The 27,499-nt window shown below is 35.3% G+C and overlaps 2 protein-coding genes and 1 long non-coding RNA gene across 3 annotated transcripts; 2 read left to right on the top strand and 1 right to left on the bottom strand.

The window, feature by feature from the left end:
* The first annotated feature begins 416 nt into the window (after positions 1–416).
* On the top strand, positions 417–2,392 carry LOC119079939 (stonustoxin subunit beta-like). The gene is made up of 2 exons (XM_037188049.1): positions 417–622; positions 681–2,392. The coding sequence occupies exon 2, from the start codon at positions 681–683 to the stop codon at positions 2,295–2,297; it is 1,617 nt and encodes a 538-aa protein (XP_037043944.1). The 5' UTR covers positions 417–622; the 3' UTR covers positions 2,298–2,392.
* Positions 2,249–27,127, bottom strand: LOC119079936 (uncharacterized PE-PGRS family protein PE_PGRS54-like). The gene is made up of 33 exons (XM_037188040.1): positions 26,750–27,127; positions 23,951–24,021; positions 23,104–23,210; positions 22,935–23,038; positions 22,770–22,868; positions 22,451–22,720; positions 22,013–22,255; positions 21,635–21,853; positions 20,920–21,099; positions 20,839–20,871; positions 20,083–20,142; positions 19,972–19,998; positions 19,648–19,875; positions 18,756–18,965; positions 17,510–17,566; positions 17,237–17,425; positions 16,164–16,271; positions 15,825–16,058; positions 14,283–14,333; positions 14,133–14,234; positions 12,876–13,028; positions 11,134–11,241; positions 9,346–9,516; positions 9,193–9,297; positions 8,311–8,394; positions 6,114–6,236; positions 5,922–5,993; positions 4,488–4,667; positions 4,171–4,427; positions 3,762–4,114; positions 3,582–3,704; positions 3,424–3,524; positions 2,249–3,364 (listed from the first exon to the last, which is right to left on the bottom strand). Exons 1-33 carry the CDS (start codon positions 26,751–26,753, stop codon positions 2,670–2,672), a joined length of 5,121 nt encoding a protein of 1,706 aa, XP_037043935.1. The 5' UTR covers positions 26,754–27,127; the 3' UTR covers positions 2,249–2,669.
* Positions 7,268–24,016, top strand: LOC119079941. The gene is made up of 3 exons (XR_005088258.1): positions 7,268–7,418; positions 10,796–10,805; positions 24,005–24,016. It is a non-coding gene; the product is annotated as an uncharacterized LOC119079941 (long non-coding RNA).
* Positions 27,128–27,499: the final 372 nt, after the last annotated feature.

Here is a 27,499-nt window from a genome sequence, read left to right on the forward strand (position 1 = left end):
CAAAATTAAATATTTATCGAACTGAAATTTATATTTCATGTAAACAATCTCTCATTGTCCTAAAAATTGAACTAATTTTGTGATTTTCTCCTTTTCGATCGAATGATTTTCTTTATTACAAATCTTGACGATCGGAGAATTCAATCAGTTGGCTGAATTTATAAACTTTCACGGTCACTATAGTCACGCATAATAAAAGTGCTAGCATCGTCAATATTAAAATTTCGGGACATTTCTTTTCAAAAATTATAAAATGTGTCAGAAAATGTGTGTAATTAGATAGTGAACAGTTTATGTGTAAGTGATAGTAGCAGCTATCGTTGAAAGTGGTAAAAATTGATTTCGAAAAGTTTACAACAGTTTCACCGACTTGTCAAAATTAATTGGCATTTGTAAGTGTGTGTGCCTCAAATGTATATTACACAGAGCTTATTTTTGCTTCACGATTTCGTCTACGTAATTCCTGTCTATCCCACTATTATGTCATTGGAGCCAATCACTGAATCGATGAACTATTGCACAATATCTGTACAAAAGTGAAGCGTGGGATAGTCGAAGCATAGTGCATTACTGTACTATTACTAGACTCTATTTGCTAAACGTTTGAAGCGATTGTTTCGAAGTAAGCATTAAACGTTTAAATCGTCATAGATAAGGGAGTAACAAGACATATTCAACAGATGGCCATAACAACTACAGACAAAACCTATGTCGCTGCTGTTGGGCGAGTGGCTTATATTGGCAGCCTTTTCAACTGCAGGACAAATAGCTTCTTAAATTTCAGACTGTTTTCCAAGCCATTGGATGAACAAATCATAGAAACAACAGACAACTGGCATTCTAACATCGAGATGACCAAGACCAACAGCTTCAATGAGAAATTTGACATGCTCAGCATCGCTGCTGAGCTTAGACTGAGCATCTTGTGCGGTTTAATTGAAGTCGGTGGCAGTGGCCGCTTCCTGAAAGACGTTAAGAAGAGTGCTCGAGCAACAAAGGCAAGTTTAGTCTATTCCGCCACAACGAAGTACGATGAGATCAACATCATTGACGAGCGTGTCAAAAAGTGCATCAACTATAATATGTTGAGCAGCACGGATGCAACTCATGTTGTAATTGGAATCAGTTGGGGTGGAAACGTAATCATTTCGGTCGAAGATAGCAATTCTGAAGGAAAAGAAAAGCAAACCATCGAAGGCAATATGCAAGCGGCCGTTAAGAAATTTAGAGACTCATTTGAAGTGAATGGCAGCGGTTCGGTGAACATTGACGAATCAGTGGTGGAAGAAATGACAAATTTCAAATTCGAGCTCTTTGGAGACCTGTTGAATGACACCAATCCTCAAACTATTGCTGAAGCTCTTGAAATTATCCGGCTCGCACCCACGAGTATTAAACAAGCTAACAACGGAAGAGGAAAAGCAGTGGCATACACTCTCGTTCCAATTCAAAAATTGAGAGACATTTTGCACATAGACCGCGATGTTAGTGAGGTTATAAATCATATTAGCAGTGAAACTATTCGGAAAGTGGTTTCGTTATTCGACGACATGAACATTGCTGAACAGAAGTTGAACGACTTGGTGAATGATGTGAATAGCTTTGCCGTCTATATTGATCCAATTCAGCTTGAACAATTGAATGAACTGCAAAATAACTACGAGTTCTTTCAACATAATATCCGCGATAAACTAGCAAAGCTTCTGAACACATCAGTTGAGGTGAAAGACATCGTATCACTCGTAGAACAAACGGTCAACAAAGCAAAAAGTGATGATCTCTCTCCAAAGCGAATCGAAGCTCGTGTGCGTCAGTTGTACGTTTTGTATCGGGAAATTGACTTTGTCAGGAATTTGATGGGACAGAATGTTGAAATGCTGGACGTGAAAACTGATTTTAAATGGTACCTGCTGAGAAACAAACAACGAGATGTTATCGTGATGTGTTACAATTTTCAGCAAACCATGGACGAGACGATGGAGACATTTGTTCAGTTGAAGACTAGAGAGTATACAAAACGTCCTTTGTTTGCAGCGATCAATCTGTGCTTGGATGGTGTCTCGACAACATTGGCTAGGGAAGATAAAGTGCCATCAGTAAGAGTGTTCCGTAACGCGAATGAAGTTCAAATTAGTGACTTGACTAGTTCTGATGATTCCGATAACGATGCTGACATATATGTACCACTCATTCAGAACGAGGTCAACATTGATACAGAGCTCAGTACGCTGGCTGACATTTCGAGGGTGACACAATACTTTTTATTTAACGAAAAGTATAAATATTTTCATTACTAAAATCTTAGGTAAAAAAACAAATTCTCCACTTTTCATTACTTAAGTTATTTTAAGGTATTTTTTGATCTTGTGACTTTAGTGTTGAGATTTTTATTCTTATATTACGCTGGAAAAATGTTAGCGGCAAGTTGCTAAAATGTGAATGAATAAAGTTTTCTTAACCCGTATGTATGGAACATTGTGAAGAGTTTTCTTACGACTAAAATTTAATGATTACGAAAATTACACAACGGATTCAAAATTAGCATAAATGGCAGTACAAAACAAAATACTATTTCCCTACCTACACAGATGCTGTAAAATTGAAATTTATCCAAACCTTAATAGTAATGACAGAAAGAAACAACAGGGAAATGTCATCTTTATTCTTATTTAGCACTTGCCATTTGATGGTGCTTTCGGTCGGCATATTTTACTGCGACCATTCGATCCATAAACGATGTTACAGGAGAATGTAAAGTATCCGCACGTTGACGATTTTGTATAGTAAGTCGACGCAAATTCTTTGTTATCTTCGGGTGGTGTTTTGTTGTTGTCTAAGCTACCACTAACCGATTTTGTAACCGTAACATAGGTGTCTGGAGTATTTTTTGGATTGGTTTCCTTGTCGGCAACATTATGTGTTATGTGTTTTGATGGTAAGAATCGGGTGTGGTACTTCTTTTCTTCAGGAACTTTTTCGGTGGTCGTAGGTGGTGGACTGACCTGCGTTTTACCATTTTGTGTTTGTGTCAACCGATATTTGATGGATGGCACAACAACTGCAGCCTGTTGCTTTTGTGTTGGTGAATTTTGTGAGAAAGTTTTGCTATTTTCGGATGTGTTGATGTTATGGTTTTTGCTCGGTTTTAGTGTTGTTGACACTGTACTTGCGGTCACTTCTTTGATCGGCTCCAATTTAATTTCCTTCTTTGGCTTGTCGTCTTTATCCAATTTGCTCGATCTGGATTCCAAATCACCGTTCACTTTCTCCGATGAGTCATAGTCTTCATCGTCGTATTCATCTTCATCGTCGTCATACTCGAATTGGTCGGTTTCAGTACTTGGAGGTCCGTTGAATGATGTTACTAAAACGAAACGACGAAACTAAAATGAACGGAACAACATTAACCAGTGACGTGACTACCTGATGTTTGTTTAGATGTTCTCAGTCGCAAATCATTCACATCGGCAATATCAGAATGAATTCGGGAAGGCTGTTGTGTCAAATTTTCGTCGCCGATGTTTCTGAATAAAAAAGGTATTAGAGCTTAGGTACTCCATCATTTTTATCAAATATATTACCTATTCGATCTGGCAAATTGTCCTATTGATTGGAACAACTTTTTGTTTTGCTCTCTATAAGAAGCTACTTGTTCTTTAGTACCGGATGCGGATTGAGCTGCACCATGGTAGGAGATTCCATACCTTCAAATCGAAAAACTTTATAAATTTCAGAAAAGAAATACAATTTTAGGATCTCACTTAAAGTTTCCATTAATTTGAGATTGACTCTGACCGCTGTATGCTCCAGATTGTGCAGATGCTTGTCCGCCACCATTAAATATATTATTTTGTTCATCTAAAGCTTCACCTTCCGGTCGGAAACCAATTTGAGCTTGTGAAGATGTTTGACCCGGTCCACTACTTTGAGCATCGGCTAATCCTCCTTTCTCATTTGCTTGAACTTCAGATTGACTCTGATGTTGAACACCGCCACTTTGCGACGAGGCGGATGTTCCACCAGTTTTGGCATTGACTTCTACTTGTGACTGAGATTTTCCCGCACCTCCTGTTCCTTGGGCTGAACTCAAAGCACCATCAGCTGTTCCAGCCACCTAACGTTTCGAATTTTTGCTTAAATTGACTTCTAAAATGAATAATTAATATATACCTGAGCTTGAGCCGATCGATCCTTGTCGGATGTTTGTGCATTTGCGGAAAAGCTTCCTGATCCGCTATATGTTCCTTGAACTTGAGTTTGGGCAGTTCCACCATTCTTTGTGCCTTGGGCACTAGCAACAGCTTCTCCGTTTTTGACTGAAGTTTCAGCTTGTGAAAATGAATCATCACCTTCAGCACCAGGTAACTGCAAATTAGCAGGAGCACCTGGATAGAATTGTCCGCCAGCTCCTGTGGCTGATCCAGCTCCTTCAACAATTTTTATTTGGTTTTATTTGGTTCGAAAATTGTTAACTACTTCACATTTACCTGTACCACTACCAGGGTAAGTGCTTCCTTGTCCTCCAGGATAAATGCTTCCTTGTCCACCAGGGAATGTACTGCCTTGTCCACCAGGATAACTACTGCCTTGTCCACCAGGATAGATTCCTTGTCCACCAGGATAAGTGTTTCCTTGTCCACCAGGGTATGTACTTCCTCCGGAACCGCCTGTAAAATTGTGCCAAATATCCATTTAATATAAATTTAAGATTGTGTTACGGAAATAGTTACGCCTTTTCGCTTCAACGACCAAAAAAATACATGTAACTGAGCTATGCCGTAATTTCATCACTTTATTAATATATTGACTTTTGCACATGTCTTTTTTGCCTTGTCAAGCAACTCAATGCTCTGCCTAGGACCGAAGTCAACTGTATCATAACTCAAATAGAGCGCCGAAATTATATCGAGTTGACTATTATTTATCGGTGGTTTTGAGTGTGAAGTGGATTGAATACAGTACAATTTTCATACAACGTTAATCAGTATTTCCAAAGCACTGTCAAGCACTGAAGCTGACTTTGACATCACTCAATTAGAAGGCCAAAAACACACCTGTTGACTATTAAAAAAAAAGAAAAAGATAGCCATTGTATGAAAAAGAATAGCCAACTTTGATCGGTTCAGTCCTCTATTTGAGTGACGTCAAAGTCAGCTTCGGTGCTTGACAGTGCTTTGGTGTTTCATAGAAATCTTACCACTTTTAATATTTCACTTCGTTTACAATTAGATAAAGGGAAATTATATTCAAGTGATTGTTTTTTCTGAGTTTACTAATTGGAGTACCTTTTGGAAAAAATAGTTTACTTGCAGTACCCTGCGAAAATGAAATGAAATTTTCGCAAGGGGCAGACAGTTGACACTGACGATAATTTTCATTTTCGCAGGGCTTCGCAAGTAATAGTCTAGTAAAAAAATATAAATGAATCTGTAATGAAAAATATGATTCCATCATAGCCATATTCAAAAATTATAACGGTAAAGTGGAAGGGAAAAAATTGGTAAACTGAATTGAAAATTCCGTTGAATAATGCTCACGTTGATGTTAATTTTGCACATTTAATTGGTATTTCCATTTAAAACAATGGTCGTTACTATAAGCAATGGTAGTTTGATTTTTTATATTGGTAAAAAAACAGTAATAACGGTCGGGTCGACATCTAACTAATATTGGTACAAAAAATTTGTAATAACGTTCAACCCAACAAAATAAATGGTCGTTTATTACTATCTCTTATATAAACGTTCAGCTAGGTTCTCAGAAGTAATTTCGTTTATACAATGTACCTACCATCGATCAACCCGTAATTTAAGGATTGTTTTTCTTCGTTCGTTTTAATTTTTTTTTTCGGAAAAATATCATTTTTGGGCGTTGAAAATAAATATCTAATCTATCTTTTTATATAGCATGATATAAACTACCTTGTCCACCTGGATAGCTTCCTTGTCCACCTGGATAGCTTCCTTGTCCACCTGGATAGCTTCCTTGTCCACCTGGATAGGAGCTTCCTTGTCCACCTGGATAGGTGCTTCCTTGTCCACCTGGATAAGTGCTTCCTTGTCCACCAGGCAATGTGCTACCTTGTCCACCTGGATAAGTGCTTCCTTGTCCACCAGGCAATGTGCTACCTTGTCCACCTGGATAAGTGCTTCCTTGTCCACCAGGCAATGTGCTACCTTGTCCACCTGGATAAGTGCTTCCTTGACCACCAGGGTATGTACTTCCTCCGGAACCACCTGTAAAAATATGTAAAATACTCATTTATTTTTGAATTTACGTTTAATGTAAAAGCTACAACGACTAAGAAATTTCATGATCCATTCACGACAGCGATTTGACTTTTAAGCGAATACGAGTATGGCCAAAATACACTGATAATTTTCTAATATTTTAGTTTTCATTATTTTTCGCTCTGAGTTATCAAATATGCTAAAAACACGATTTTTCAGGTTAGGATGCCCATAACCCGACAACGACCCAAAATCAAGGTCATCACCCAACCGATCCTTCATTAGAGACCTATTAACCATTGATTACAACATTAACATGTTGTCGACCTGCTTGTTCCCACGCCTTCTTCTACAGCGTGTGTATAATTCTATTCAATACTATTTTCCAAAAAAAAATAAGAAAAGCTCAGTTCACCCTGCAAAGATGGTCTAGCTACGGCCCTGCTTTTTCGATTTTAAATATATTCGTTTAATCTGATGTGAAAAACTGGTTTCACATTCAACATTTAGGGGCCATCCAAATAGTGCGCAATCTTTTTGGGGGGAGGAAGTCTGACAAAAGCGTGCTGCCATACATTTCAATGGATTGAGATGACACAAACAATAAATTTTTCGGATTGTCTAAGGTGATCATCAATTTTTAAGTGTTTACTTGTAAATAAAAAGAAAGGCCGTGGTTGCTAAATTGCTACAAGTGGCAAGTTTAATCTCAATCTGCTTACTGCTCTTTGAATTACTAGCTTTCTAATGACACCACATTAGAAGTGTTTGCAAAAGAAAGTTTTTATTAAATAAAAACATTATTCATCCTTTCACCAAAACTCGAATACTGTGCTCTAGGTGATTAAGCTGTACAAATGTATAATATGAGCAAAAGGCCATTTACATTGCTGTAACAGGTAAAATAGATAGTTTGCGCAAATGATAATAATTTATTAGTCAACTTATGAGTCACCTCTTCATACAAGACGTTCTGTAAGATTACTCATAATTTCAAAGTTACAAGTTGACTTATAAATTATACGTCATTTGCGCAGATTGTCTAATAGGGTGGAGCGGGAAAAAAATTTCGATTTTTTATCCAATTTCGACATCGTGATCCAGAATCAGTAACTCCCACTGATCATTTTTCCGAAAAAAGATTTTTTTAATTTTATGATTTAGGGGTGCCGCCGATGGTATTTTTGAGTAGAGTGTAAGGGATTTTTCAAACATTTATAGCGTAGAAACCTTTTCCGATGGGTTCAATGATCTTGGTCATAAAATGTCTAGAAAAGTCCAAAATTTATTTAAGTATAACATTAAATTTGAAAACAATCAATTTTGTGGACTTACGGCACTTCAAAGTTAAAGCTCTGTTCCCAACGAAAAATTCATCAACTTTGAAGTGAAATCTCGGTATGAAGTTGCATTATGACATAAATCAAATTAAGCGTTATTTAACATGTAATTTAATGAGGAATTCAAAACAAAAGAAATATTTGAAAAAAATTACAAATTGTAGATGTTATTGACAAAGGGTGACGTTCATGCAAAACGTTCAAGAACATCTACAATTTGTAATTTTTTTCAAATATTTCTTTTGTTTTGAATTCCTCATTAAATTACAAGTTAAATAACGCTTAATTTGATTTATGTCATAATGCAACTTCATACCGAGATTTCACTTCAAAATTGATGAATTTTTCGTTGGGAACAGAGCTTTAACTTTGAAGTGCCGTAAGTCCACAAAATTGATTGTTTTCAAATTTAATGTTATACTTAAATAAATTTTGGACTTTTCTAGACATTTTATGACCAAGATCATTGAACCCATCGGAAAAGGTTTCTACGCTATAAATGTTTGAAAAATCCCTTACACTCTACTCAAAAATACCATCGGCGGCACCCCTAAATCATAAAATTAAAAAATTCTTTTTTCGGAAAAATGATCAGTGGGAGTTACTGATTCTGGATCACGATGTCGAAATTGGATAAAAAATCGAAATTTTTTCCCGCTCCACCCTATTGTCTAATATCATTTCTGGTCGTTGAAAATACATATTGATTCAATCGGTTTTTATACTAGGTTATGTACTACCTTGTCCACCAGGGAATGTACTTCCTTGTCCACCAGGATAAGTGCTTCCTTGTCCACTGGGGTAAGTGCTTCCTCCGGTACCACCTGGATGTCAAACACTTATTTATTTTTGAATTTACGTTTAATAGGGGTATTCCCGACCCGAGTTTAATTTTTTGACAATAAATACAGTTTTAGTTTACCATCAAAGTGTCGCCGGATCTTGATTTTATTTATGAAATCAGTAAAACTGATGTCTCTAAAGCAAAAGACAGTGAGCTGGAAAAAATTCTTCACATTGAACGTCGAACACGTGATCCCGTTCCGTGACATGAGAGCACAGTTTCTATTGTCTATAACTATTTACAAATACGAATACTTTTTCCGGCTCACTGCCGTCATTGCCTCTAGTTTCAGAGGTATCAGTTCTACAGATTTCAATAATAAAATCAAGATCCGACGATAGTTTGGTGGTAAATATTAAACTCGGGTCGGGAATACCCTTAATGTAAAAGCTGCAACGACTTAAAAAATTTCATGATCCATTCACGACAGATATTTGACTTTTAATGGAATACGAGTATGGTCAAAATACACTGAAAATTTTCTCATATTGATCTTAGGCCAAAATGCACTGAATTTTCTTTCACACACACACTTCAAATTTTAAAAATCGACACATTTTCTGTTTTTTGTCAATATCCTCTCTAGCAACCAAACTATTAAGGTGGTGAAAGAATCAAGTAGCCTTTGGAATTTACATGTACATTACAGCGGTATCAAATGATTGTCAGGAGCTTCATCTATTCATATCCCACCACAAATTTTTTCGACAAAATATCATTTCTGGTCGTTGAAAATAAATATCTAATCTATCGTTTTATGTAGCATGATATAAACTACCTTGTCCACCAGGCAATCCACTGCCTTGTCCACCAGGATAAGTGCTTCCTTGTCCACCAGGATAAGTGCTTCCTTGTCCACCTGGATAAGTGCTTCCTTGTCCGCCTGGATAAGTGCTTCCTTGTCCTCCTGGATAAGTGCCTCCTTGTCCACCTGGATAAGTGCCTCCTTGTCCACCAGGCAATGTGCTTCCTTGTCCACCAGGCAATGTGCTTCCTTGTCCACCAGGAAATGTGCTACTTTGTCCACCAGGCAATGTGCTACCTTGTCCACCTGGATAAGTGCTTCCTTGACCACCAGGGTATGTACTTCCTCCGGAACCACCTGTACAAATATGTGAAATACTTATTTATTTTTGAATTTACGTTTAATGTAAAAGCAGCAATGTTCATATTAAAAGCTACAACGACTAAAAAATTTCATGATCCATTCACGCCAGATATTTGACTTTTAAATGAATACGAGCATGGCCAAAATACACTGAAAATTTTCTCTATTGGTTTTAAGCCAAATACACTGATTTTCTTTCAAACACACACGGAATTTTAAAAATCGACACTTTTTCTGTTTCGTAGTTTATTGAATTTTTCTAAATTTTGCTTGTATTTACATGGAGAAATCAATCAATGTGTCGGTTTTCAAAATTCCGTGGGTGTAATGATTTTGGACCGAAAAACAATGAAACTTTTTTCGCGAAAGCGTTAAGTATTGAACAACTCTGGAAGAATTAAGCTGGGTACTGTCAAAAATACGTTTTTCAAACAATGTGATACAATACACACGCTGTAGAAGAAGGCGTGGAAACGAGGTATGATTTTTATTGGCAATGATTTATTGATTTACTTCAATGAAATGTAATTTTGATGGCCACAAAAACACATGAAGAAGGAACATATGAAACAAGAACGGGTTTCTCATTGATAATTTAATTCTGTTTAGTTTCACTGAAAATCTTCGAAACGGTGTCTATAAAGTCACACGGTAAAAATAGCAAATGTTTTCAATAAAACTTAGACTCGTGTGAATTACGGCCCTCGCTTCGATCTGGCCGCAAACTTCATACTCGTTAAAATTTGTTCTGTTTATTCGGTTTTGTTTACAAGGCAAAATCACATAACAAGAAAAATACTGTTGAAATAGATACAAAACTTCGGTTTGCAACATCAGCTGGATCGTTAGACCAACATAATCTATCTTAGAACCTAACCCGAGGACCTAACCTCAGGAATTCCATTCTCAGCCAAATTTTTTTTTTGAATCGGTTGAGATTTCCTCAAGTTATCGTGTTAACAAAGCCTTCTTTTGAGAACTACTCCCAGATGGTTGAAGCGAAACCACCCATTTTCGAATGTGACACGAGGATTTCAATACTTCATCGAATAAAAAAAAAGTTTTTAAAAATCCGTGGAAATTTACTCAAGTTATCGTGTTAACAAAGAGCACAAAATTGTTACATTTAATGTTTTTTAATCACATTTCCATACATTTTTTTGATCATAGTTAACGTGTTACGTACAGTGTACTTTCTTTTGTAAGACCCATGACTTACAGTCAAGGTAATAAATAAAATTGGTAAATTGAACATTTACATGGGATAATTTAGGTTTATTTTAGTAGTGAAAACATATTATTTTCATTGGTAAATCCAAATCAAAAGAATGTTTATTTTATTCAAAATAATGGTGTTTGATCAAATTTAAAAGGTCATGTCGAAATTGATAGTGGTCGTGTCAGAATCTTCTAAAAATTAATAAAATCTTTATGTTGTTTTAATATCCAGCTCATTTTGCTGTATCTACGTATTGTTAATATAGCCGAAAATCATTTTCTCAAAATGGTAGTTTTAGATTTTTAATGGTTCCTTAAAGTTTTTTCAATCGGTAGGTTTAGTTAGAAAGGGTACAGTAATTGTTTTTCGTTAAATATCATGATATTAACTACCTTGTCCACCAGGCAATGCACTGCCTTGTCCACCAGGCAATGTGCTACCTTGTCCACCTGGATAAGTGCTTCCTTGACCACCAGGGTATGTACTTCCTCCGGAACCACCTGTAAAAATATGTGAAATACTCATTTATTTTTGAATTTACGTTTAATGTAAAAGCTACAACGACTAAAAATTTCAAGATCCATTCGTGACAGATATTTGACTTTTAAGCGAATATGAGTATGGCCATAATACACTGAAAATTTTCTTATATTGATTTTGGGCCAACGAAGTTACTTTAGTGCAAGGTTCTGAAAGAACAGGTTAAAAAAATAGTTTTTATCACGTTGACATTTCAAACAATCTGTGATGAGTGTTTTCAACAAAAAGCATCTATTTGTCAAAATTTGTGTGTCACCGCCTTCTTGATCAACTCAGAATTGACTTAATCTGTTCTTTCAGAACCTTGCCATTAGTGTAGTTTTGTCGAAATATCTTTATTTTAAAGGAATATACATGGAAAATTCATGAAAAATTTGATTTTTTCATCTTAGAAATGTTTTATTGACCACCCTCTATTTTTTACTTGGTGATATTACAGTGAATTTTTGACGGAAATTTAATGATTCACCGAATCGCCGAATTAATTTTTATTTTCATTAATGATCCGAGGTAGAAATGTTCGAATCCATGGAAAAGTCAATTTTTTCATTTCGTACTGGTCACCCTGTATTTTCTGCGAAGTCACTTCTAAGGAGACTTTTGTGCATTAATTCAATACTCCGGCGAATTGCTGAAGAAACTAAATTTTTTGAAAAACTATTTTTCTCTCTGAGTTATCAAATATGCGAAAGAAACACGATTTTTGAGGTTAGTATGCCCATAACCCGAAAACGACCAAACATCAAGCTTATCATCCAATGATTCCAACTTTAACATGTTGTCCACCTGCTCATTCTCACGCCTTCTTCTATAGCGTGTGCATTCAATACTATTTTCCAAAAAAAAAAAATCAGAAAAGCTCAGCTCACCTTGCAAATATGGTCTAGCTAGGGCCCTGATTTTTTGAGTTTAAATATATTCGTTTAATCTGATGTGAAAATTGGTTTCACATTTACGTATAATTATTTGATTTACTTTCCGGAAGCCAATTTTTTCTGGCTCCACGGGCATCGGTCCAATTTGCCCATATGGAAAAGGAGACACTAACTGACTAGACTGTAGACTCTCTACTTGGTATAAAGCCTGCAATAAAGGTGGTGTGTCATGAGACAAATCAGGGTGAGACAAGTAATAAATTTCTCGGATTTTTTTAGGTGCTCATACATTTTTAAGTGTTTACTTGTAAATAAAAAGGAATGCCGTGGTTGCTAAATTTTACAAGTGGCAAGTTTGATTTGAAGGTGCTGTTTACTGCTCTTTGAATTACTAGCTTGCTGATGACACCACATTAGAAGTGTTTCCGATAGAAATTTGTATACTAAAAAATCATTATTCATCCTTTCACCAAAGCTCGAATTCTGTGCTCTAGGTGATTAAGCAGTACAAATGTATAATATGAGCAAAAGGCCATTTACATTGCTGTAACAGGTAAAATAGATAGTTTGCGCAAATGATGTTCTGGAAGGTTATTTATAATTTCCAACTTATAAGTTGACTTATAAACTATACGTCATTTGCGCAGATTGTCTAATATCATTTCTGGTCGTTGAAAATACATATTGATTCAATCGATTTATACTAGGTTATGTAATACCTTGTCCACCAGGGAATGCACTGCCTTGTCCACCAGGATAAGTGCTTCCTTGTCCACCTGGATAAGTGCTTCCCTGTCCACCTGGATAGCTTCCTTGTCCACCTGGATAAGTGCTTCCTTGACCACCAGGGTATGTACTTCCTCCAGAACCACCTGTACAAATATGTGAAATACAAATTTACTTTTGAATTTACGTTTAATGTAAAAGCTACAATGTTCATACTAAAAGCTACAACGACTAAATAATTTCATGATCCATTCACGCCAGATATTTGACTTTTAAAGGAATACGAGCATGGCCAAAATACACTGAAAATTTTCTCATATTGATTTTAAACCGACTACACTCTCATTATTCCATAGATTAGAACAATTATTACACACACGGAATTATGAAAACCGACACATTTTCTGTTTCTGTGTTTTACTTGAGTTTCCAATTTCTCCTTTTAAAAACACATACAAAATTCACAAAAAACCAGTAAACCAAAAAACAGAAAATGTGTCGGTTTTCAAAATTTTGCGAGTGTATAAGTTACTTATATCTCGTATCATTAATGTAAAAAAAATTCATTCGGCATTTCGTTAGATAATTAAATTTCGGACAAAAATTCACTTTAATATCATCATGTAAAAAATACAGGGTGGTCAGTAAAAGATTTCAAAGATGAAAAAAACAAATGTTTTTTTAAAGAAAAATCATTTTTAGTCATTTTTTGAATACGAAATTATACACATGACTGGACAAATGACTGGCTGATGCATATTTGCACAATATTCGTGGGCATTTCCTACCAGTGCTAGCCGGGACCGATTCCTATAAAAGAGGATAAAAAAACAATTTTTGTTTTCGGTGATGAAGTCGTCATATTTTTCGTATCCGTACGCAGTCACATTTACTTAAAAAACATTAAAATGAATGAAAAAACAAAATAACGATCATCACAGTCAAAAATAACTGTTAAAAATAAATAAAATTGAACACTTATATGGAATAATTTAGGTCTATTTTAGTGGTGTACCGTTATTGGTAAAAACATATTATTTTCATTGGTAATTTAAAATTGGTAAATTGGGTGTTTTTTGACAACACAAAAACGCTGTTACACTTTTCTTCTATTTGACGAAAAACTAGAACCCGAAAAATATTATTCGTAGTAATAGTATATTCTGTACCTTTTTTAGCTTATTCAATAGCGAAACCTCTCACACACTAAAAAAAACTTTTAGTCCTAGGTATAGCATGATATAAACTACCTTGTCCACCAGGCAATGTACTGCCTTGTCCACCAGGATAAGTGCTTCCTTGTCCACCTGGATAGCTTCCTTGTCCACCAGGCAATGTACCACCTTGTCCACCTGGATAATTGGTACCTTGTCCACCTGGATAATTGGTACCTTGTCCACCTGGATAAGTGCTTCCTTGACCACCAGGGTATGTACTTCCTCCGGAACCACCTGTACAAATATGTGAAATACTCATTTACTTTTGAATTTACGTTTAATGTAAAAGCTACAATGTTCATATTAAAAGCTACAACGACTAAAAAATTTCATGATCCATTTACGACAAATATTTGACTTTTAAGGGAATACGAGTATGGCCAAAATACACTGAAAATTTTCTCATATTGCTTTTAAGCCAAATACACTGATTTTCTTTCACACACGGAATTTTAAAAATCGACACTTTTTCTGTTTCGTAGTTTACTGATTTTTTCTAAATTTTGCTTGTATTTACATGGAGAAATCAATCAATGTGTCGGTTTTCAAAATTCCGTATGTAATGATTTCGGACCGAAAAACAATGAAACTTTTTTCGTGAAAGCGTTAAGTATTGAACAACTCTTGAAGAATTAAGCTAGAATACGCAAGGGATCTATAAACTTTTAGTCTGGGTACTGTTAAAATTCATTTTTCAAACAATGTGATACAATACACACGCTGTAGAAGAAGGCGTCGGAACGAGCAGGTCGACAACATTGTAATGTTGGAATCGCCGGTAAATAGGTTAGCAATGAAGGATCGGTTGGGTGATAAGCTTACATTATAATAAAGGAATGATAAAATAAATGAATTAAAAAAAAGCTTGATTTGATTTTTGGTCGTTATCGGTTGATCGGTGTTTTTTCCCATATTTGATAACTCAGAGCGAAAAATAGTGAAAATAAAAATATAGTTTCTTCAGAAATTCGCCAGAGTATTGAATTCTGCACAAAAGTATCCTATGAAGTGGCTTCGAAGAAAATATAGGGTATCATGTGAAAGGTAATTTTATAAGATTTTGAGCCAAATAGAGACTTATGTGGTTTGGATGCATCTATGATGAAAAAAGGACACTTAATCATTTCAACTTCTTTTTCATCGCATATGCATCCAAACCACATAAAACCCTATTTGGCCCAAAAGCACATAAAATTACCTTTCAAATGATACCCCACACGACCATGTACGTTTTGTGTACCTCGAGAAATTTCAGTAAGAACAGTGTAAGTCTTCGGTTGAAAGCTTCAACTGCACATATTTCAGTGTGGATGAGTTTTAAACCCAATAAGACCCTATTCGGCTCAATAGTACGTGTGATTACCTTTCTAATGACACCCCACACGACCCTGTACGGCTCGTGTAACTGGAGCAATTTTTGTAAGAAAATTGCAATTTTTCGGTTTTTGTCCACCTTTGACCAGCCACACAAACTTCGTAGAATTTTTTTGAAAATGGTTTTGGCTTCTAGGGACGAATACCTTTCCAGGCACATATAAAAAATTCCAATAGAAAATGCGTCCGATTTCGGTAGGCTGTTTTTCAAAAGAATCCCTCACTATCGATCAACCACTAATTTAGGGACTGTTTTTTTTGTTTATTTTAAATTTTTTCGGAAAAATATCATTTCTGGTCGTTGAAAATAAATATCTAATCTATCGTTTTATATAGCATGATATAAACTACCTTGTCCACCAGGCAATCCACTGCCTTGTCCACCAGGCAATCCACTGCCTTGTCCACCAGGCAATCCACTGCCTTGTCCACCAGGCAATCCACTGCCTTGTCCACCAGGATAAGTGCTTCCTTGTCCACCAGGATAAGTGCTTCCTTGTCCACCAGGATAAGTGCTTCCTTGTCCACCAGGATAAGTGCTTCCTTGTCCACCTGGATAGCTTCCTTGTCCACCTGGATAGCTTCCTTGTCCACCAGTGCTACTTTGTCCACCTGGATAGCTTCCTTGTCCGCCAGTGCTACTTTGTCCACCAGGCAATGTGCTACTTTGTCCACCAGGCAATGTGCTACTTTGTCCACCAGGCAATGTGCTACTTTGTCCACCTGGATAATTGCTTCCTTGTCCACTAGGGTAAGTACTTCCTTGACCACCAGGGTATGTACTTCCTCCGGAACCACCTGTAAAAATATGAGAAATACTTATTTTTTTTTGAATTTACGTTTAATGTAAAAGCTACAACGACTTAAAAATTTCATGATCAGTTCACGACAGATACTTGATTTTTGAGTGAATACGAGTATGGCCAAAATACACTGAAAATTTTCTCATATTGATTTGAAGCCAAAATGCACTAATTTTTTTTATTTTCATACACATACGGAATTTTGAATATTGACCAACGCTCTCTCTAGCAAACAAACTACTTTTATTAAGGTGCTGAAAGAATCAAGTAGCCTTTGGAATTTGCATGTACATTACAGCGCATTTAGCCAAAATAAATGTAGTATAGTGTAGAAATAAGGTGTGAATTTGACACATAGAGCTGAGAGTTTGTTTGCTAGAGAGAGTATTGAATCTACACATTTTCTGTTTTAGACTGATTTTTTTTTTGTAAATTTTGCATGTATTTTTATGGAGAAATCAATCAATGTGTTGGTTTCAAAATTCCGTATGTAATGATTTCGGACCGAAAAACAACTCATGAAGAATTAAGCTAGAAGACACAACGGATCTATAAACTAAACTATAAGTCTGGGTACTGTTAAAATGCGTTTTTCAAACTCAACTTGACATATCTCACTTATAATAAGTCATGTTTACATGTGTAATTGTGTTCTATATGGACGTATGACTTATAATTATAAATTATAAGTGAGATTTGTCAGGGTGCGCAAAATACTGTTGCTATAACAGGTAAAATAGATAGTTTTCGCAAATGACGTATAATTTATAGGTCAACTTATAAGTTGGTAATTATAAGTCACATCTTCATACAAGACGTTCTGGAAGGTTACTTGTAATTTCGCAACTTAGAAGTTGACTTATAAACTAAACATCATTTGCGCAGACTGTCGAATATCATTTCTGATGAGTTGAAAATACATATTGATCCAAGCGATTTATATACTAGGTAATGCAATACCTTGTCCACCAGGGAATGTACTGCCTTGTCCACCAGGGAATGTACTGCCTTGTCCACCAGGATAAGTGCTTCCTTGTCCACCTGGATAAGTGCTTCCTTGTCCACCTGGATAACTTCCTTGTCCACCTGGATAGCTTCCTTGTCCACCTGGATAGCTTCCTTGTCCACTAGGATAAGTGCCTCCTTCACCTGTAAATACGTCAATTGTGTCACATGTCACCACTTAAATGGTTAAAAGATGTAATGCAGATTTTTTATTTATATTTCACTGACCAGTGGATTGACTACCAGGCAATCCTGCTCCCGGTGTTTGAGATCCGGAACTTCCACCTGTGCGTGAAAATATTCATTTATTTTATTTTCAGTTTAGTAGTAAAGAGCAGTGAACTCTTTTTTTTCATTGTGGTAGTACTGAATTAAGTATAAGGTTGACTTAGATTTTCGATTTTACGTCAGAAAATACCCTAATATGTCTGTAACCACACTATTTTTGAAAATGTATGAAATGTTATGAAAAACGTAATGGTTTTTCACCATTTTTTTTTGTCACGACGATAACTTGAGTAATTCTTAACCGGCAACGTGGGCCTAAGGATCTGGAAACTATTCCAGAAAAAAAGGATTTTATTCTGTTGATACTTGATACACAACTGATAATATGCATTGATAATTTAATTCCCTACATAGAAGCAATCAGCATATACCTAAAATTGCATTGCATATACACCACAGTGAGTATTTTTTTAAAAAAGTCAAGCAAACTTAACACTAGACAACTTCGACGAGTATCTTATTGCACAGCTAGGACGAGTGAGATGAGATGATTGACATTTTTTGGAATATTAGACAATTCGTTCAATGCGAAGTTTAAAGCGAGTCTTGATATTTTGATTATTACGAAAGAAATAAATTTATGAGTAAAATGAGATCTTTTATATTGTAATTTTTTTTTTCGATATAAGTATGATGTGATGTTTGAGTTCAAAGAAATTTTTCGAGGTCAAAATATTATCATTTTCTTGAACTTCAGAAATTGTCCATTTTCAAAAAGATGAAAAAATCAGGTTAAATAATAATTTTTATAAGATTGTCGATACATTAGACGGACAATCGAGGCTTGCCGACATTGCCTCTCATGTATCGATATCCTATTTTATCATATGAGCCAAAACGAGACAACAACAGTTGCACTTGTCAATAATTACCGGTTTATCATTCTAGATAAATAAACGTGTAGTCACAGGCGCGAGTATGATAAAGATATTTATAAAGGTGTAATCTAGTTGATTAAGAAGTTTACCGATGCCAAAATAACAACATTATTTTGGGAAAATTATCAGTCAATGAACCTGACCCACCCAAAAGGTGGGACCCAGTATCGATAAGAAATATCATTTTGGTTAAAGTAAGTTTAAATTTAAATAATTTCAGTTCAAAAGTATACCTATCCATAGTGAAAGTTAAGCAAAGATATTAACACTTAAACTGACAGAAGCCCGAGACTAAATATGTTGATTACCTGGATATCCGCTTCCACCAGTTGGCCCATCAAGTGGATATTTATTTGCTAAAGCATACGCATCATCGGGTGAAAAAGATGTTTGTCCGGGTTTTATAGTGTCACATTTGACCAAACAGAATCCTTGCGGTAGTTTTAGTATTTCTCTTAAACCAGCGTAAATATCAGTTGCTGGGATCGTTCTCGAATCAGTGAGCTTAAGTGGAGCACCTAAAATGATTAAGACATTGTTATGCACACAGATTATTTTGTAAGGCGAATTATAATGAATCAGAAAAATCTTTTATGTACTGTTTCATTGGATGAAAGTGTAAAATTGCTATAGAGTACATAAAATCTTGTTGCTAACTTTCACATTAAAAGTGAAAATTTCACATCTATTGCAAAAAATTTCCATTAAGGCACATGTTAGCAGAATAGCTATTTTGATGTTAGAATAGACTTTGTCACGCAGATACAGATAAAATGGCGTATTTCATACAAAAATTGACTTCCTGTGATGATTCTCGTCGTGGTGAATTTTTTTTATACGTAAAATCATCAGATATGGTTCCCGCGTATTTAACAAGGGCGATCTGCGCGAGCTCCCACAGCTTACAGTTTTGAGTAAAACATCGACAAGCATTCAATTTTTTATACTATATTGCTTAAGCACACACCAAGAATAATTGACTCGATAACGCGAGAAATGCAGCACCTTTCGATTTCATTAGCCTCCAAATATATTCTATGTTAATGCTATGGGTAGTGCTATGGTCTAGATCAACCATCTGTAACCGCAAAATCTGTTGTATCTGTTCTTCCAGAAAATAACTTTACTTCAGTTCAATTATTTTGCAGTTTATCGTAGGATGTTACCATAAAAAACTAATTATTACTCAAAGATATTTACCTAGATCTGAACCCGGTTGTTTTCCACCACTTATATTTGATTGTCCACCATCGACTCTCGGTTGACTGCTTCCACCAAATCCATTCTGTCCTCCACCGATTACAGGCTGACCACCAGTGCTTCCTTGTCCACCAGGATAAGTGTTTCCTTGTCCAAGAGGCAATCCATTGCCTTGTCCAACAGGATATGCATTTCCTTGTCCTACAGGATAAGTGCTTCCACCAGCACCAGGGATTGTGTTTCCACCAGCACCAGGAATTGTGCTTCCACCAGCACCAGGAATTGTGCTTCCACCAGCACCAGGGATTGTGCTTCCACCAGCACCAGGGATTGTGCTTCCTCCAGATCCACCTGTAAATGTGTAAATTGTGTCACAGGACATCAGTTGAATGGTTGAAGTATGTTGTGCAGATTTTATATTTGTATGTTACTCACCAGTGGACTGACTACCAGGAACTACTGATCCAGGTGCTTGAGATCCAGCGCCTCCACCACCTGTGAAGGTATTTACTTCTGTTAACTTTAATTGTACTACTAATTGAGTTAGGAGTGAATTTTTTTTCGTATAAAATGGGAATTACAGCCGCAGCGTAGATTATGCATCTTAAAAAAATTTAAAAAAAAATCCAAGCATATCAGTTTAATTTGTCGATACAATTTGAGGGTTTTCTTATTCACTTGACTGAAAGTCAGGGTCTTATGACAGAAAATAACCTGAAACGTCCATGACGCTGAGTTCACTGTGATATTTTGAAAATGTTCTTCATTGGCAAAAAACGTTACATACAGAAAACATCCGTACACTTGTTACCACTAGAGTAATTCTTCACCGATTTTCAAAATTTTGGTATTAATTGACAAAGATTGAAAATCATGAGGTAGATGGGCAATATTAACGCACTCCAAGAACAGACACGAAAGTTTCCTTTGTTTATTTTTAAAATTTGTTTTGAATGAAATAAAACTAATCAACAATTTATGACAAAGCAAAACAGGAAGCTGCAGAAAGCAAGACCATTTTTTGATATTTTTTGTTACAATTACAAAATCTATTTGAGAAAATCAGGCAGTCAGTCAAGGGACCTGACCCACCCAAAAGGTGGGGAATAGTGAAGAATGAAAGCAAATATTTCTTCAATTAAACGAAACAATTTTTTGTAAATTTTAGCATAAATTGGGTTTAAACATTACCGTTTTGGCGTCCATTTGTATAACTTGATCCCGGTCCAGTACCATGTCCATTTGTGTAACTCGATCCAGGTCCCGTACTATGTCCATTGGTAGGCCGTCCATCTGGACCAACAGTCCCGCTCTGTATACTTCCTGGCTTTGGAAAACTTTCACTTCCTGTACCTGTGGTGTAGCCTGGATATGCACCGCTTCCCGTTGTTGATCCAGAACTAGGACCTATTGGTCTACCAAATGCATCCACTGTGCCTGGTTGTCTGACTCCTGAGAATAAATGGTCGACTTATTTTGAGAAGTAGTAAAAATAGTCAAGAGAGTAAATCTTTTATTTTGACACAATTAAAAAAAAAAGTAAAAGGCTCGCCACACTGCGAATAGTGGCTTTAAGACTATTTGCACCGTGTGCAAATAGTATCTTCAATAATAATTTGACTATTCGCATACTGTGCAAATAGTCAAACTATTATTGAAGAGACTATTTGCACACTGAGGAACCTAATATTTTTTCAATACACCAAAAACAAAAATTCGTATGTATGTACCAATAATGCTGATAAATAAATTGTTAAAACTTATGCCAGGTCAGGTAAAAATTTATCGTCGTGAACTCTTGTAATAACTTTATTTAAAACTTTATTGCTGACATTTTTCCGCAATTATTTGAAAGAAAATAGTACGTATTCGGCAAAATGTAGTTATTAACAAAATATTCCTATTTAAACTATTATTTGCACACGGTTCAAATAGTCTCTACCTGAAAAAAGCTCTAAGACCCCATCAATTCAACCCAAAAACTCACCGTTTTGACCGCCGTTTGTGTAACCAGTACTTCCTGGAGAACTTCCACCTGGTCCCGTGGCACCGTTCAGTTGATTATAACTGCCAGGTTTTGTGATTGGAAGACTTCCACTTCCTGTACCTGTGGTATAGCCTGGATATGGACCGTTTCCCGTTGTTGATCCAGAACTAGGACCTATTGGTCTACCAAATGCATCCACTCTGCCTGGTTGACCGACTCCTGAGAATAAATGGTCGACATATTTTGAGAAGTAGTAAAAATAGTCAAGAGATTGTGAAGCAATCAGGCGACATCAAAATGTTCAACAATCAGTAATTCTCTATTTCAACACAATTTAAAAAAAACTCTAAAACTCGATCAATTCAATCCACAACTCACCGTTTTGACCGCCGTTTGTGTAACCAGTACTTCCTGGAGAACTTCCGCCTGGTCCCGTGGCGCCGTTTAATTGATTATAACTGCCAGGTTTTGTGATTGGAAGATTTCCACCTCCGCTTCCTGTGGTATAGCCTGGATATGGACCAGTACCAGCTCCTGTTGTTGATCCAGCGCCACTTCCTATTGGTCTTCCAAATGCATCCACTTGTTCCACTCTGCTACCAGCTCCTGGTTGACCAACTCCTGTGAATAATTGGTAGACTCACTTTGAAAAATAGTAATTTTTCGAAACAGGAGGCATTTTTAAAGTATGAGCATTTGGGGTAAAATGATTGAGCAACAATCAGGCAACACCCAAATTTTCAACAATCAGTCATTCTTCTATTTTGCAGTATTTAAAAGCCTTTGTTAACTAATCCACAACCACAATTCCCTCACCGTTTTGACCACCGTTTGTGTAACCAGCACTTCCTGGAGAACTTCCGCCTGGTCCCGTGGCACCGTTCAATTGACCATAACTTCCAGGTTTTGTGATTGGAAAACCTCCACCTCCGCTACCTGTTGTATAACCTGGATATGGACCACTACCAGTTCCGGCTGTTGATCCAGAACCACTTCCAATTGGTCTACCAAATGCATCGACCTGTTCCACTCCGCCTCCTGGTTTTAAATCTGTTAATCTTCCAGGCGACGTTAACGGATCTGGGCCTGCATCATTGGTATTATTTTCTGATCATTTTTTTATGAATAAAATTACCATAACCGTAATGTCCATCACTGTTTCCAGAATCAGAACAATCGCCACAGTCACCACCAGATGATTGACTTTGTGCTTGACCCATTCCATTTGACCCAGCTAATGAGTTCAAATTTCGATATAGAAATTTTCAACTGAATTCGTATGAGTTTCACTATTCATTACCAACTACAGCTCTAGATCCATGTGAAGTAGCTTCAGCTTCAGCCTTGCCCTCAGAATCGGTATCACCAAAATTTAAGTATTGAGATTGTGTTTGTCCGCGATGGCTAAAATTTTCACTGAAGTAATTCCATTCACCAACACCATGTTATTATTCGTAATTCAGAAATACCTTCCGCGTGTGTATCCTGCGCTCCTACGAAATCGAGTCAGTTCTTGCTGACTTAACGATGCTATGTGTTCATCGCTTCCCACAATTGCGTTTGGGTCCACATTATCCTATCAGAAACATTTTTGGTTTGTGAAAGTTGGAAGTGCATTTCATTTTCGTTTTTAAAAATGCGTCACTACATCTACAGGAGGCCTATGAGGTCTTTAGGATTAAATAGTACGGCTACGGCAAGATGACGTTTTTTTTACATTTTACTTAATGTGCATCAATCTTACTGTCGTAGTCAATTTGTCTAGTTAAGTAAATTTTGTTTATGTTCGAAAGCTTCAGTACATAAGACGCTTGTTTTTTTTAAATATAAAAACAGAATCAGTAGAGTAGAGATTGGTAATCTGAATCTACATTTCTCTTTACATAAATTAACAGAGAATCGTTTCGTTGTGATATATTAACTTTATTTTGACTCACAACAATATCTCGCCGGATTATTAAAGTTAAGTTCAATTGGGGTCAATTCGCAAATTCATTAAAGAAATTTAATATTATGTGAATAGAGCGTACTAGTTGTGTATGAGTACTGACGGCAAATGAAATGTAAGATGAGTGCTTTCAGATTAGTATTTTTTTTGTCATTTCTTATTATAGCTAAACAACTTAAAAATAATTTGTTAGAATCGTTAATTTTTTTTTACTGAATTTTGATAAAATGGAATGACCTCATTTACATATTTGAGAAACGTGATTACTTCCTCTCTGGGCTATTAACAGTCTGATATTATTTTAATCAACTACTTATAATATTCGCTGATGAATTTGTTTGTAATTTTCACTAAAAAAATGTTCTTACCACAATTGATGCTCCGTATGATACTACGACGAGTGTGTTTAGAATTGCCCATAGTATAGGCTTCAATTTTCCTGAAAAATATTTTTTTTGTGAATTTTCGTATTTTTTTTCAGGCGTAAATGAAAGCTCTAAATATTATTTTTGCTATATGATTATTTTGGTGTACAGACAACTCTTCTGAGTCTGAGTTAAGATATTTCTTCTTCGATTACGCAATATTTTCTTTTTGCGATGGGAGTAAGTATATTGCTATTGCAACCTTAATTGAATGACCCTATTTTCCGCCGAATTTTATTGTACACGAAGAAAGTAAATTCGGAAAAAGTACACAGATTTAGTTCGGAATCCCATTTTTTCCTGAAGGAAAGAACTAAGGAACCATCGTAACAAAAAACTGAAATTTATATTATACTATCATGCTACATAGACAACAACACTAAATTCAACCACAGAACGTGTTAAGTGTAAACACTTGTTTTAAAGTTTATAACTAGGGACAAAATTTCGAAGAAAATTTCGCACTCAGGTGCGATTAAACATTTAAATTTTGTGTGAATCATTGGATGAGCTTTAAGTACTTGAAAAATACCAACGGACTCTAATATGAGAATATCGTGAATTGGACTAATGTAAAGTTGGGTTTGTCTTTTAATTTTAATTTTAAATTGTTCAGTAAGTTTGGAAAACATCGAGAAAATGTTAAAAATGAAGAAGGATTTGGAAATGTGGTTGTAGTTTTCCGCAACGAAATTCGGAAAATAAACTTCAGGATCTTATTTTTTCCTCGAGAACGTTTCCTTTTAAATTTTTTGAAAGAAAGAAGAGTCGAGTAATACGTAGTCATTTTTCAGTGCACTCGAGATAGTTTTTTTTTTGTAAAACTACTGAACTGAAACTACTAACTTTATTGTACAAAGCTGGTCATGCATTCTATAACAGCTGGGTTCGAGGCTGGATTCCAGTTTAGTTATTCATAGAACCAATTAATATATGTCTTAGAGTTGGTTCGAGGGGCCAAGTTAATTCTAATGACAGAAGATTTTGGAAAAAACAATCTAAGAGTTTTCGCGAGGTTTTCGAAAGTTTTTTAAAAAAATGAATTTACGGAATGTGGAACAGTTTTCAAACGAATTTCGAAAATTTTCAAAAGTTTCGTGTCAATTTTAACGTGTTTTGTAAGAAATTTTTATGAATTTTCTTTCTAAATTTTCAATTTGTTTAAATGATTTTCTGTTCATACTAATCTTGGGTGGACGTATGTAAACTGATCGCAAGGAAAGGAGGAATTGATCTTAGAATTGATCGTAAGAATTCGATCGTAGAATACATTTTCCTTGGATAAAATTATTAAATTGAAAACTTGGCCAGCAGTTCCTGCAATGTTGACAACAGAGAAGTATTTTCCTTTTATAAATTTATTAAGAAAAAAAGACTTCTTATCTACTGCGATCAACTTCTCTTTTTCTTTCGATCAATTCCAGTTTTTAGAGATCACTTCCTCTTTTTCTTACAATCAATTCTTATTTTGATGCGATCAGTTTAAATGCATGCGGTAGACGCTTTGTGTCTGATATATCCTAATTAAAGCATACATTTTGAGCGAACGTGGAATTGAAACCGAATCTTGCATACTTTTTTAGTATTTCTGGCGAGTAAACTAAACCAAATTTTTCAATTTTCTAGATTTTCTGGAAATAAACACTAAGTCTGTTACTACACTTGTTTAAAAAAAGAATCTAAACCAAATCTCATACTTCAACATATTTATTTTACGTTTTAAATACCACAATAAGAGATTACTTCCGCCGTTGTTGATGGCAAGTAACTCGCGTCTTTAAAAGGATTAAGTTCATCGTTCACATATTTTTTTGCACTTTCCTCAGACATTTTTTGTCAATATTTCCTGGTTTTTTCGAATTTGCTTTTCAATAAAATTGACTCATTTAACACAAAATACGCAACGATCTTCCTAAATTCAACCAATTCTTAGCAAATTTATCGATATCAGGGAAATTTAAGGAATATGTGAGTCTCTACTTTCTATTTATAAAACGTGAGGTAACTCTCAGCCAATCAAATAATTCGTTTTTCTAATTTTAAAACGTTTGAATTTTTTTGACGACCTTTACTCGCCAAGAGTTATCAAAATCTGCTACAGTAAAAACCATACAGCCAATTTTGATAAACATTTGAAACCATGTTGAAATTAATTTCCTTTAATATGGTAATATTCTATAGTTTTCTTGGAATTCGAACTAGGGCGGTCGTTAATTTGCAAAATTCAAATCAACGGAAATCAGTTTGTTAATCGATTTTTTGTTGTTGCTGGATGAAATTCGTGATACACTAAATGATAGCAGTAAAAGAACATCTGGGTAGATTGATTCAAGTAAACATAATTTCTTTGTGCTAAAGAACTCTGCATTTATATAACATATTGTTTGAGGAAATGAAACAAACATCAGTTCAATAACCGAAATGTATCTGAAAAAATGTGAAATTTTAATAAAACTGACGTCGTTTGCCGTTTACGAAACTCAATTCTTATTCATTAGTCGTTTGTGACTGCCCTATCATATTTTGTAAATTTAGAAAAATATTTTCTGACTTTCAAAGGCTAACATAATTTGTTTAAAAGAACTCACTCCTCGCTACTTCCACACATCATCGGTGTTTTTATCGCTTCAATAATATTTTAAAGGCTTATAGGTCGAATATTATCGAAATTATGTGGCAAAATTTTCATTAAAAAAAATTTCTTCTGATAACCGCATTTCAGTTTTCGATGTTCAAACTTACTCATCTTTTAAAATAATCCAAACTGCTTTAGCGATGATGATTTCGGTTTTTTTTTTCTCGAGAATTTGTAATCCAATTTTATGCTGAGACAAATTTCACAATTTTCACAATAAATTATCCTTAAATTGCTTTACGATTGTCGTTTACATTTACGATATATAATATTCAGAATGGTCTATATCACTTGAAATTTCAATAGAAACACTCAATAATATCGAAATAGCGACGAACCATCAGTTAAACGGTTTCTTTTAACAAAACGTTTGTAAAGAACAGAAAAAAAAAGAAACGAATAAGAAAACAACACCAGTGTAACGAACGGGGAACACTTTTCGTTGAGCGACTGTCTTAAGTAACAGTTCACCACCAAATGACTTCAGTTAGTCGTTGCTTGATTGCAAATACTACATAAAATATAATCCGACTTTTGACCCATTTTAGAGAAAATGTTAGCTAGCCACTTAGTCAAACATAAAATGATATTTTTCCCCTCTTCATTAATTTTTTTTTTATTATTTTTATATTGGAAATGGAGCTTCGTTATATATATTTTCTTTTTGGTATGACTGTGTTAATTGAGTGTTTATCTGTGTCTTATGTTTTTTTTATGACCAAATATATATTCTTTCTCATGTATACCTTCTGGTTTTGGTTTTGTGTGTGGTGATATGGGTTTTGAAAATCTTTTTTTTTTAAATTTATATGGAATTTGATTAGGATTTTTATTTCTGGAACATTTGTTTGATTGAG

This window comes from Bradysia coprophila, unplaced genomic scaffold (assembly GCF_014529535.1).
Source record: "Bradysia coprophila strain Holo2 unplaced genomic scaffold, BU_Bcop_v1 contig_350, whole genome shotgun sequence".
Taxonomy (NCBI): domain Eukaryota; kingdom Metazoa; phylum Arthropoda; class Insecta; order Diptera; family Sciaridae; genus Bradysia; species Bradysia coprophila.